Source organism: Pseudopipra pipra, chromosome 3 (assembly GCF_036250125.1).
Source record: "Pseudopipra pipra isolate bDixPip1 chromosome 3, bDixPip1.hap1, whole genome shotgun sequence".
NCBI lineage: Eukaryota > Metazoa > Chordata > Aves > Passeriformes > Pipridae > Pseudopipra > Pseudopipra pipra.
The window spans coordinates 57,882,544-57,896,925 of NC_087551.1; the positions used below are offsets into that span (position 1 = coordinate 57,882,544).

At 37.6% G+C, this 14,382-nt stretch overlaps 1 protein-coding gene across 1 annotated transcript in view; it reads right to left on the reverse strand.

Annotated features, from left to right (window-relative positions):
- PEX7 (peroxisomal biogenesis factor 7) overlaps positions 1-14,382 on the reverse strand; it is a 44,706-nt gene that overhangs the window by 16,184 nt on the left and 14,140 nt on the right. The window contains exons 6-8 of the mRNA XM_064649424.1: positions 9,281-9,387; positions 8,752-8,865; positions 4,435-4,490 (exon numbers count right to left, since the gene is read on the reverse strand). Coding sequence (XP_064505494.1) covers positions 4,435-4,490; positions 8,752-8,865; positions 9,281-9,387 — 277 coding nt within the window. The remainder of the gene's footprint in view (positions 1-4,434; positions 4,491-8,751; positions 8,866-9,280; positions 9,388-14,382) is intronic.

Sequence of the window (14,382 nt, forward strand, 5' to 3'; positions counted from 1 at the left end):
AGAAAAATTTTTAACAAAAGCTGCCTTTTTGCCTTAGGGGCAAGCTTCTGTAAATACAATTCAAGATCTGGCCTGATACCAGCTTAATGAAGCTCTATAATTTATCAGATCTTCTGTGTAGATTTTGGTGAGCACTGTCTGTGCCTAATGCACCAAGATTTCTTTTTCATAGTGAAGAGTCCAAAAACACAAAACAGTTATTCCAGTAAAAGATGACTCTGATGTTCTTCCAAACTGAATTTTGATAGAGATAATGTTTAAGAATATGCATGCAGACCTAAAGAAGTCCTGGAAATGTTACAGTACTTTGTGCATTTCCTGGCATTTTAATGATTCGTTTGTGTTAAATCTGCTCTTTAATTGACCTACATTTTTTCTGAACTCTTCCAAAGAGTAAGGAAATTGCATAGAAAAAATTTGTCTCAACAAAGCATTTACTGGAGAGGGGTTAAATTCAAACCATTATACCCAAGTACGTAAAAACTTTTTCTTAGCTCCCAGTATGAAGTTGGCATGTGAACTAGGTTTCTTTTCAGTAGCTTGACTACAGTGCACAGATGCAATCACTATTCTGTTTGCAAAGGATAAAGCTAAGGATTGTTAACTTTGCTTTCAAGCTACTATTTTTTGCTTTTAGATATCCAGTTGTGATGATGTGCCAAACTAGCTGTTCTACCTGAAACAAACAAAACCCCTGCCTCTTACACGGTAGTTTGGTAATCTGATCTAAGATGTGCTGTTGTCTGGTCAAACTATAAAGCTTCAGTAACATTTAATATTATAGAGCTTACATAGTAGGCTATGCTATATCCAGTTATCTACTATAAGTTAATGCTTGCAGATAATTCTGAACTTCAAACAGAAACATTAAAGAATATAAATGAGCAATCGCATAACTAAACTGCTATTAAAAGAACACTGAAATGAATCTGTTTCTAAAGGACTGCCACACCATGCTGTTCTATGAACTGCTATCAAATGGAACTAAAAAGTCACAGCCCTTCAGTAGGTTCAACAAGATCCAGAATTAATGCCATGTACTGGAATCCCTACTTCTCTTCTGTCTTTTATATATTTATCAAGGATTTTTATTCTTAAATTTAAATGTATTTATATGTGTGCATATACTCATCTCCACACACCTACACGTGTGTGGTGTATATTCATGTGCATACATGGCAGGATGTGGGCATGTATGTGCATGTAGAGTGTATGGTGCATCCAGTCAAACTCTGAACATTCCTAAGTAAACTCTACTTCTTACAGTAAGCTACATTCTTTTCTGTAAATGACAGTACAGGATATGTGATAGAGGTACAATATATTCTTTAAAAGAGATGTTCCCAAAGTCTTATGGTAACAAGTTTCCTCCATTATGCAGAATAGTTCGCTTGTGACACGTTTTTCCAAAGACTTTTCTCTGTTGTTTGTTCACTTATACCAAACCCAACAACTAATAGTTTTAGAAAACTGTTAAAAATCTTTATTTCATCTCTTCAACCCTGTCCTCTGTCCCTAGTCACAACAAGTAATTATTTGGACAGAAAAATAATGCCTAGAGTGAATTTTGTGAAGAGGTCCCCAAGGTCTGCATTTACAGACACACTGTTATGTGAGCTAGGAGCTCTCTGTCTTTACTGACAGTTTCCACATATGAAAATGTCAGAGCTAAACTGCACTAGGTTTCAGTACCACATGAATTGCGTTAGAGCCAAACCTGAAGGACAGACAGTTGCTGTCAAAAACAGGAAGAGCATGACAACACAATCAAGTCACTTCAATGCATCAGCATGCTGATTATTTGTCTTATTGCTCAGACAAGGCCACTGGAAGAAATCAATAACCACTTTTCATCTTAGACCTAGAAGTCTTTTGAGAAACAATACACTGCAAACCAGCTAGCAGAGCATCAGTAAAGCATGTTAAGTAAGATCACATAAATAATCTTCCACAGACCACTAGTCTATGAGAAATGCATTTGAAACACAAACAAAATTAAGCATTTTATGTAAGACAGAATGTGGGTACAGCGGTCTAGACAGTTATATACATATGTACATCACAGTACTTACACTGTCAGGCCCCTAGCAGCAACTACATGCCAGTGGGTATCACTGGTAAGGGACTACCTTATTACAGTAAGCAAAATAATAACAATTAACATAAAGAAATGTTCTCAAGCACTTAAGTCCTTTAGTGAAAAAATGGCATGCCTGTGGGGGACAGGCGTATTATATAATCTCACCATCCAGTTCTAATCTACAACAAAAAGGTATAATTTTTGAAAGGAATAAGCCCATGTAGGGACCAAAAATTTAAGGGAGTAACTGGACTGGGAAACAGACAGATTTGCCATTATCACCACCTTGCCTTCCGTGCCTCTCTTTCTTGAGGAGTCTTTATTCATTGCAGCACTCCAGTCTTGTGAGTGGTTCCACCATCTCTTTATAATCCCCAAGAGGCCATACCTCTGCTGCCACACGTGGACTTCTAATTCCCCGTTTCTCTCCTTTGCTATACTCAGGTGTAAGGTCACTTTCACAGGTCACAAAACACAAAACGCAAAATCCTCTCTGATCCTCATGCTTTTATTCTCTTCAGATTACAGTCACTCTGCCCTGATACCCGCCCTGAGTCACTCTGCCCTGAGTGTCATTTACAACACTCCTCAGTAAGTTAGCAAGTCTCTTGGCAAAGATGCTCCTACCCTACATTATCAGACGAATCTTGTGCCTGCCTCACAGTGCCCCATCGCTTAAAAAGGACTTTGTGTTTGTAAAAGACTAAGCCCTGCTCATGACACCAGGTATGCAGCCAAGTGTTGACTTGATGCAGATGTCTTTTCCTCTCTGAACCTTTCTCCTTCACTGTCAGGATCAAGGAAAACACCACCTGAGCTCCCAGTGCCATGTAGCCACACTTGATATATTCATGATCACCTCTTTCAGTAACATAAGAATCATAAGTGAGAAAAGGAAGCGTTCTGAATCTGAACAAACCTTAGCAGTTTCTCCACAGCCTCCTGGACCTCAACCCAAGGGAGGCAACAAAACCATCCAAGATAGCAAAGTGTGTTAGCAGACAGATACCTAGAGAGGGAATGCAATAGGAAGCACTCTCCAGTGATAATGCACATTTTTCTTTTGCTGCAGACACTTGATTCAGGCTCAGCTGATTCTGACACCTTCCCTGACTGAGCCTGGTGTTGCTCATCCACTTCCAGGGCACTAAATCTCTAGCTCCAATGTGTGTTGCCAGATGTCTCAGATCTCCAGCTTTTCCCATCAAGAGAATCTTTACCCTTATTCTCTACTGCTTGAAACATAGTCTCTAACTGTCTCTCCTCCTTCCTTGGACTGTGGGATTTGGGCTCTCACCTCTCAGGGATATCTGTAAAGACCTGTAAATCTTGCATTCACGATCCTTGATGGTGTACAGACTGCTCATCTCCTCCTGTAACTCCTTCCCCTCAGTACCTCAAAGAGAATACATCTTCCACAGGTGACACCACCCTCAGCCTCAGGAAGAGGCATCAGGCATTCCCCACAGCTAAGACCTAGAAGGCAACATCCTCTTTAGTGCTACTGAGGTTGCCAAGGACAGCTGCTCCAGTAACTATGTCCCTGTGAAATGTCATCATTGTCACTGTACAATGTCCAGCAGTACTTCACCATCTATAGCAGAGCTTCAGAGCCCCTTTGCACCCCTGCATGCTTCTGTTAGCTGCATTCTGGGAGCTGGGAGCTTCAAAGAAAACAGAGTGTTCCAGCTCTTCCAGTAGAACTTTCGAAAATAAACAGAATTCCTACAACGCTTACAAGGCTAACTTCATGTTGTAACTTTATATATGGCACAAGACTGTACAGATTTATGATTTAGAAACATGTACAAGCACTGAGAATTAGCAAGATTTCCCTTTGGAAACAGAACCTTTCTATGTTTGGTGTCAGACCACTCAGAACACAACCAGAAGTGACATCAATTGCTATGATTTGGACAAGTGGGATAACTTTGCAGTCATTTTTGGAGGCAAGAGGGCTTCTCCCATTTCTAAATGGGAATCCATGTTAGAAATATACATACAGTCCATGTTAAAAAATTAAAATATAGATCAAAGAATGTGACTGAGATATTCAGGAATGTACTTCACAGTTTATTGACTTATGACAGTGGGTATCTTAGAGAAATCCCACTATCATATTACACTTCTTCAGGTCTTTTAATCAGCTTTAAAATTCTCAGCAGTATCAGATATACTGGGCAGCCAGGGGAACTCGCAGAAGTTCCGGTGCATTTTCAACATAGTTTATGAAACATCTGATGGCAACATTAACTGCACTTCAGTATGTCCTCTCTAGAACTGTTTTCTATCGCAAGCCACATTAAAATAGATTATCTTTCTATTTTTATCCAATTAAAAATAAAGTACTGTACCTTACAGTAAAATCATAGGAGCAAGAGGCCAATAAGGTTGCATGGAATGGTGAAAACTGCAAGAAAACAAACCAACTTTTAAAGTAAAAACATTGTGAATATATACAGACTTACTATAAGTAGAAAGTTATCAAAGTTCAACTATATAAATGGTCTTGGTAGGTATCACATCGTGCTGCAACAAAACAGACTACATCAACAAATTTATCTACCACGCTTCTAATGACAAGAAACCATAGAATCGTAGAATTAATAATCACAAGGAATGCTCTGTGGGATCCTGGTTTGTTTTGATTTCATTACAGCCGTGCCAAACAACTCTGCCGTAAATTTAACAAGTTCTAGAACAGTCATATAAACAGTTACTAAATTCTGCTTTTGGCTGAGCATCATCTCATTATATAAATCAAGTTTCAAAACAGCTATGTGACCAGTTAATTATTTTCAGAAAGACAAAATCCTGTGCCCTACTGCAGAGAACATAAGATAGATTATTGTCATCAATTCTATATCCTAAAATTTTGAAATTGTTTATAGAAATGGGAAAATTGGAGATGAGTGGAAAAACTGAAGGCAGTATAACGTCACTTCATGATTTCCCTCTCTTCTATGGGGCATTTTACAGGGCACACCCTTTGACGGACTCCTGCACACTGGTCTAAGAACAGCAGCAATAAGGATGCAGTTATGCAAAAATTTTTCACTTCAGCTCCAGCTTTTCACTAACTCTCAGTTTTCAACTATTTTAAGGTCTGTATTTCTCAACAGGAAATACACAAGCCACTGACATAACTTGAGTTTGAAATGCAGGTCCCCCACATCATGGATCATAGGTAAGTCTACCTGCAAGATTTATAATATTATTCATAGCAATTACAAAGTCAAAAGTTAAGTCTGGGCTATTGCCACAACTGCACAAGTTGCCAAGAAAGCAGTGTATGTTAATGGCTGCTGAACTCTGCTGAAATTCCCTTTACTGTAGCAGAACTGAGGGATGTGCATGATTGAACTTTAACCTCCATTTTTCTGGAGGAAAAAAAAAATCAAACCAAAACATCTTTTTCTTCTGCACCTAACAAAAACAAATAATAAAGGGGAAGAAGTGTGATGGGCAACAAAAACCAACGGTACACTTTTCATAAACCCCCTTTGCCTCTTTGTCTGCATAGTTTCAGATGAAGCAAAAACATCTTGTCAAAGCTTTGTCATTAACCTTAAGTACCCTAGAAGCTTATCTAAGATGCAAAATACGTAGCAGAGCACTACACGCATAAGTTGAAAGAATATGCATAATGTCTTTCTGCTACAAGAGAAGACAGTATTTTAAAATTCTGTTCCATTTAACTGTGATACTACAATTTTATCATCTGAACAGTTGTATATAGACAGAAGACACCAGCATATCATCTATCCTGACCTTAAACAGATCATTTATCCAAATATCTTTTTAGGTAAACTCAAAAACCATAACTACGTGTCAGTGTAAGATACTGAAGCCAGTTAAGATGTGAGAGTCAAATGCACCAATATCAATGCCTCCTGAAAAGGGCTCCAAATGATGTCAGTGTCTTGATAAGGCCCTGTACTGCACTGAAAGATCACAAGAAATCTGCAGGAATCCCAACAGTATAATGTTGGGTAGAATTCTTTGCCAGCCTCAGATCTGAAAACCCCTGAACAAGTGAACAGAACACAAAAGACAGACAACTGAAGAGTTTGATTTCATGGTTGGTTTAAGCTAATTTAAGAGTTCACTGCTGCCAAGACTCGTGGCTTCCATTTTCCTTTCCACTTCGGGCTGTGTGCTCCTGCCCTCCTCCTTTGTGTCAAGGCTTGCAATTTGTGTGGTTGAGCAATAAACTGAGACAGCTTAGTGATGCAGACAGAAACTAGTCACTTTTAGGGACAGGATTTTCAGTCAGAGCCATCAGATGAGCCAGCCTGCTGCACAGCTTTATAATTGCTAGTGTCAGCACAATGTAGGGGAAGGGACATCAGTAGGGAGAGCTGCCTCTATTTAGGCAGTATCCAGATCCCTCTCTGCACCACCTCTAAGTGCTGGCCCACATTCTCACATGTTATGTCCACAAGGACCATGTCTACCTTGAAATGGAAGCAATGAAAGCCTCCTAAGATGGAACAGAAGTCATGTACTCTCACATACCTCTCTGCTGCACATGGATGCATGTTCAGCCTCTCCACCATTGCCTTAAAACCACTTGGTGGCTTAGATCTCAGAGGATGGTGCAAAGAAAGATCTACTGGTGACCAACTTTTAATAAAAATTTCAAGCCATTCTAAGAAAACAAGGTGCATGATGGGCCATAAAATGGAATAAGACAGCATAAGAATATATAAGATCCCCTACCTCGTGAGGTTGACAATCTTTGAGCCCAGTGCTTGATGTTTACATGGCATTTTCAGTATTTTAGTTTATACCAGTTACCTCTGGTCCTGTCACCAAATACCACTGGGAACAGTCAGGCTTTGTCTTCTCTATTTCCCCCAATCATTCATACACAGTGGTAAGATTCTCCTAAGCCTTGCCTTCTTCACACTAAAAAAATCTCAGCTCTCTCAGCTTTTCCTGGTAGGACAGAGGTTTTAGTCTCTTAATCTTCTTTACGGCCCTTTGCTGAATTTATTCCAGCATGTCTATGTTGCTCTCCCTTTTACTGGGAATCCCAAAACTAGACCCAGCACTCCATACATAGTCTCACTGGTGTGGTGAGTAGCAGGGAAGGATCACTTCCCCCAACCTGCTGGCAGTACTCTTCCTAATCCAGCTCAGGATGAAAGAAAGCAGAAAAATTAGAGGTGCTATCCCTGCCAAGCTCTTCCAGTATCTATTTATCAACTAGCTGCTATCCATGAACCCGATGACACTGCCTGCCTATGCAGCCTCTTGTGCAGAGAGCTAATTCAACAAGTCTACTGCCTGATGTGTAAGAGAAGTACTCCCATGTGTTTGTAAACACATTTCAAAAGTTTCATTGTATCCTTTAGTTCTATTATCACAGGTTAGGGTGAATAACAATTCTGCATTCAATTTCTCCATTTTATCATGAAGACAATGTGCTGTGAATCCCTTAGTGGCAGAGTTATTTTTAAAAGATGCCACTAACTGTCAGAGAGTAAGAATATGACAGTCTGTATTGATTCATTTGTCTTAATGGCTGTGAAATTCGAGTTGCAAAATTATCTTGTTTAAAAAACAAGAAGAAATAAACAAACTCAAACAGCACTGCTAACTGTTCTTCTGCTATGAAGAACCTTTCACAGAGCCAGATAAGAGCGTGGTCATGCAGGCATTAAATTAGAAAAAAAACCTGAGCATCAACCACCAGTTGGGATAGCAGGCTGTGGTAGGCGGGATAAGGAGAGGCAGGAGCTTCTCAGGTTGTCTGACCATGAACAGGATTTGTGATACAGAATGACTACCTGTGTCGTATCCTTTTCTGACAAATTACAAACTAAGCACAGTAACTTCTAAAGTTCTTAGAAACACATTAAAGATTCCAAGGCCATGTGAAGCAAAATACTGACTCAGGGTAACTTCTTTTCCAGTTCAGACTTCCTAGAAAATGTTAATACCTGTTCCAGAAAGGCTTTAAAAGAATCAGGTGTCATCTCCCTTTTCATGAGACTTTGATATTGGTGCATTTGACTCTCACATTCTTAGCTGGCTTCAGTATCTTACACGGAAACATAGGTGTAGTTTTTGAGTTTACCTAAAAAGATATTTGGATACATATTTTCATATAATATTAAAAAAAGCCATTGTGCATCAGAATAAATTTCTGTTGGTGGGTGATCTAGCAGAACACAGATCCAATATAGTCATCTGTAGCCTTTCATGCTAGAGTCTCAAAATCTCTTACTAATATTTTCTTTGTATACAGAAAAATACATATTCACAACAAGTTCTATATAGTGTCTTCTGTGAATATTGACCCTTTGTGTGGAAAGACAAAGGCACAGCATCATTTAAAAATGAGAAAGGGAAAGTATTTTCTCTGTCTCCAATTTCTCATATAACTTAGCTGAAGTAAACCCTCCTAGCCCTCTCTCAAGCTCTCTAACACTCCTTGTGGAAATATATTGACTTTGAAGATGTCATTTACTTTGAAATCCCGGCAATCTCCTAAACATCATAATGTTTTACAGTGCTAAACTGAAAGTTTTCAAGAACAGTCACTGTAACATCTAAAATCCTGGTTTTTTCCTAGTTATTAGATAACATAAAATATCACTGCTTTCCAGAAAAACTTGGTTAACAATTCAGTGATGGTCAATTGCAAATAAAATACAACTTACTTTTACTCTTCTGATAGCATAGGTATGACCCAGCAAGACGAACACTGGTTGCCGGATGTTCCGCAAATCCCAGCCTTTTAAGCTACAGTCAACTGCACCAGTTACCAGCAAGTTCTGATGATTTGATAAAACACAGATATACCAGGACAATTTAATTACTAGATGGCAGTGATGCATATGTTGGCTACAAAAGTTAGATAAATCAAACAATACAGATGAATAAATCATATTTATGATAAATGAGGTCAGGTCTCCAGTGTGTACATTAAAGACCATAGAGAAATACAAACTGTTTCTCCACTACAGGCTATTCTGTCCACTAAAAGAAAGAATAAGCAAAATCTCTGACCTACTTGGGCTGTCTATCCATTGGAACAAAGCTCTTCTGGAGATGTAATAGTGAATGAGAGCAACAAAGCACCTAGACATATTTTTATAAAGAGAAGATGTAATATTGTTGCAGCAGAAACACTTGCTATTTAATGAGAGTGGTTCAATTAGGAAAACAGTGGGATGAACAGTTCTATACCTCATCATATTTGCACCAGTCACAGCTCAAGATCTCAGCCTGGTGGGCTGGTATCACAAGTTTGACTCCCGGGGCTTTCACATCCCAAATTCTTAAAGTCTGATCACCTGAAATACAGAGAAATTGATTCAATGTTGTTGCATCAGTTATGGGATACAGTTAATCCACTAGTACTTAGTAGACAACTGTTTCTTAGCTGCATGAAATACAAATGACTATATGTGGACACTCGTGCCAAATAAAGCAAGCACATTACAGACACAGAAGTCAGTGATGCAAAAAAGGTATCTGAACTTACTACTCTCTTTCATTAGAAAAAAACACCACAACTTCACTTTATTACTAACACTTCCCTTATTTTTGAAACTCTGATTTGATTAAAAGAAGATGTGTTAAAATACTTGAATAACATTTAATCAAACTAGGAGCTTAAGGTCCATTTAGAAATGGACTTAAAAGATCAGAATCACAAAAAAAACTTTACTTGCAAGCCAGCTGAGAAGTACCACCTAGTCACATGCTTTTGGTACAAAGAAAAGTGAACTGTATCCGCAATACCAAGATTCTTTCAATAAAAGGAAAATTCAAGATGTATCACCTGTACTCGTCATGTACAAAGCCTGCAGTTACTCTAATTTATTGAAATATTGAAAGATAAAGTCATTCTACTGTAACTATTACAGATATGAAAGGCAACATGCTTTAACCTTGGAGCACATACACACACCTGCATACACACACACAGGTCTTCAGAGAGCAATGAAAGGAGTCCAGCTTAACTTAAGAGCTATGAGTCATCTGAGCCTCTCTCTTTACCTCCAGCCATAAATGGTCTTCTACCCCTAAAGATCTTTAGAATTTTTATAAATTTGGTTCCTAATGGCTTGTGAAGACATAGAAAGCTGCATCAGCTGACAAGACAACTATCCTTTTCAATTTTTTAAATTGGGGGTCTCTCCTTAGCCCTGAATATTTAGCTTTGTATCAGCAAAAATGGATTTTTGTAGCTCATTAGTTTACAGAGAGACAAAATTAATTAGAATTTATGATTATGCCTATGTTTATTTAAGAGAGAAATTATATCACTGAAGGCTGTATCCAAACACCCGTGATTTCTACAGGAACCATGTATCAATACTACCTAAATTAAAAAAACCCACTGTTTTACCTTGCTACTGAGGAAATTATTGGTATTTCCTTATTGAAAACACTTCCGGAAATTTTCAAATTTATTATGATCAATAATTAATATTTTCATGCTGTTTACATCCAAGTATTTTGATGGGTTTAGTGCCCTGTTGGTCACTGGCCTTAGAATATACAGCTGGGCACAAAAAATCATAGTTCTTTTCAAAAAATCATCCCTAGAACCTCAACAGTAATACATCTATTGCCTGAACTACCAGGCCCTGCAGACTTCACAAAAACACATACAACATTTGGAAAATTCAAAAAAAAAAATGAAGGTGGAAAGAGCTTGGTTCACTACATGTCACAAGACTGGTCTGACTGTTGTACTATACAGATCACGGAGAGCTTTGCTCTGGTGGTTGGTTGGCTTGTCCTCAGATCTCATGACTGTGAGAGATACTATACCATTGGTGGATAAATTCCCTGTCTGCAAGGTGGGAACAACATGTAATTTCTCACTGTTTTCATTGCCCTTGCCTACTGTCAGGAGGAAGACTGCTGCTCAGGACATGTACAGCACTCCTGACAGTGACATCCTGCAGTCAGCTGAAGCCTCAAACATCACTACAGTGCTTACAAAAACAGGGCAACATATGGAGGGGAAGAAACATGGACAGCAGGATCTTGGCAAAAAAAGGTAGTATGCCCATCCACTCACCATTAGTCTTGCTAATCTGCTTGCCTGCAGAAGACAGATTTCAGTTTGAGTCTTAAGTCTTTCTGAGATATTATTATGGGCTTCTTAAAAAGCTTTTATTTTAATTTCATCAGATAACATATATTTGAAGGGGAAACACATATTTCACTGCAGACAGGATCATTTTTTCCAAGCAAATAAATATATAAATCCAGGTGAACTAGAATGAACTGCTACAGAGATGCAGCATTATGAGGGCCAAAAACATTTGAAAAAGTAGGCTATTCAGCCAATAACAATTTTGACACTAAATATACAATTGTTCCAATTATTTCTTTTTTAACAGAAAATGCTGATGCATGAGAAAAATAAAAAAGAGAGTAATTTTCCCTTTTTTAAACTTTCTTTGAAAATGCTAGACTTAGCTGTTATTAATTCTGACTGGCACTATCTGGGAAATGTTTTTAATGGAATAACACAACATGCAAGTGAACCTTTTTGTGAATGGAGAAGAATGAATTAAAGTCAAAGGCAAATCCAAATTTTCCTTTTCAGTGGAAACATCAGATTACTTTAAAAAAACCCTAACACTAACAAACTTTTTTTTACCTCAAACATATTTCCATTACCTCGCTATATATATATATATATATATATATTTACATTTAATTTCAACAAAAGCTGCTCTTAAAAATTTTGCCATTTCCATGATTCCTTCAAATCTGGATTACTAAGGATGTATTTCTTCCATATGGTAAAGCAAAAGTAGAATAAAAATAATAGAAAGTGCAAGTAAAGCACACCTAGTACAATCATATTCACTAACAGCCACTTCCAGTTCACATCCAAAGTAAGCAACCACAAAAGTAGCCAACATTTCCCCCCACAAAATATTTCTATTTTTGTAATAAGCAATTTCACTATGGCAACAGATTTTTGCTGGTCTGTTAGATAATTATGATTCCAGAATTGTTTGTCTATTGTACAGGCTTCTTTCTTTCTAATGAATATTTGTGAAATCTTGGATGAATCAATAAAACTACACAATATACACTCATCTATTCAAAATTTTCCAAAGAGATGCTAATCTACAAGCATATCATCCTTATACATAGGATAAAGACTGCTAATGTGAATGACAATGTATAATAGTGAAAAGATAAAAGTTTATTTCGGATTTAAATTTTATGTAGGTTTTATACCAGCTTTTTTACTCACAGATATATTTTACCCAAATCCATAAATCACCATCTCCTAAGTCCTGTGAGAACAACCAGCTAAGCAGTCATTGCCAGACAGTGAAGAAGTACAATATTAACTATAAAAAATAGCTAGGTATTTGGGAGGTTAGTAAAACCCCCAAGAAACCTTAAACACTATCTGAATGGAAAAAGGATTCTAACTAGGACAGGTATAATGTTTTTAAGGAACTAAAGTACTGCTAGCTCAAAGTTTTACTTAAAAAAAAAATGAATCTGGGTTTTGGGTTGGTTTGGGGGGTTCTGCATTCTGAAGCAAGAAATCTGATCTTCTTACACTGTTCTCTCATCAAGGAAAAAAAACTACCAACAAATAATATATCTTTAATTTACTGTAGGAAAACAATAATATATCTTTAATTCCCTGTAGGAAAACAATTTAGCATAAAGGACACAAGTACTGGCATATATTGTTTGGGTTGAAAGGGACCTTAAAGATCATCTAGTTCCAACCCCCCCTGCCATGAGCAGGGACACCTTTCACTAGATGAGGTTGATCAGAGCCTCATCCAACTTGGCCTTGAACACCTTCAGGGATGGGGCATCCACAACTTCTCTGGGCAACCTGTGTCAGTGTCTCACCATCCTCACAGGAAAGAATTTTCTTCTAACATCTAATCTAAACCTACTCGCAGTTTGAAGCCAGTACCCTTTGTCCTGTCACTACATGCCCTTGTAAAAAAACCAAAAAAATCTTAATTAAAGTAAGTACTTCTGCAGTGCCATTGAACAACTACAAGTTAACAGCACCTGCTTACTTGTCTGTGTTTTTAAATACTAAACCAGATTAAATCAAATAGAAAATCTGTGGGAGAATTAAAAGCAGAACCCAAATCTCATGACTCTTAGAAACAACCTTTTTATGTATGCTAAAGTGATAGTGCTGATCATTTCTATCATAGATAATTGTCTTGGTTTTGGCTGAAATAGAGGTATTTTTCTTCCTAGTAGCTGATATAGTGCTGTGCTTTGGATTTAAGACAAGAATAGTGTTGATAACACACTGATGTTTTAAGTCAAGGACTTCTCAGCTCCTCAGAGTGCCCTGCCAGCAAGGAGGCTGGGAGTCACAGTCGGAATATCTGACCACAGCTGATCACAGGGTATCACATAACATACGGCATCATGCTCAGCATAGAAAGCTGGGGGAAGAAGAAGGAAGAGGGAGACGTTTGGAATGATGGCATTTGTCTTCCCAAGCAATCATTATGCATGATGGAACCCTGCTTTCCTAGAAATGCTTAAACACCTGTCCACCCACGGGAAGTGGTAAATGAATTTCTTGTTTTGCTTTGTTTGCATGCACAAGTTTTGCTTTGCCTATTGAACTATCTTTATCTCAACCAACAAATTTTCTACCTTTTACCCTTCTGATTCTCTCCCCCATCCCACCATGGGGGAATGAGCAAGCAGCTGTGTGGTACTGAGCTGCCAACTGGGGTTAAAGCTATACAACAATATAAGCAAACCTAGAACAGGATTAATAAAGCTCATGGGATTCCACACAAAGAGGCAGAAACAGAGTGATACAAATAGCAGCTTTACTTAAATCATCCAGGAGTACTACCAAATGCACAAAATCTATTTCCATCTTACACAGCAAGTAAATGTAACTACCAGTGGAAACATACTTTTCAACTGATCATTGAAAATGCTGTCAAGCTAAAAATCAAAAGAGTTTTAAGTTATTTCAGAGAAGAGTCCAACAGAATCTTTTCCTTAAAACAGCAGATTAAAAAAAGAAAATATTAGTAAAACCTTTATTTCAGTGTTTTCCAAGATGATTAAACTTAAATCTTGGGAAAAAAAATTTATTTCAAAATTTACCAAAATTATGACATTATTAAACCATTCTTCATCAAATGGCAATATTGGCTAGATACTTAACTGTAGTTTAAATGATCCAAAACAAATTAATTTACTGTAAAAAACTGTTACTGCATATTTCTTCTTAACACTAAACAATTTTAGAATATGAGATTCTAATATAAAATATATAACCTGAAAGTGTTTTA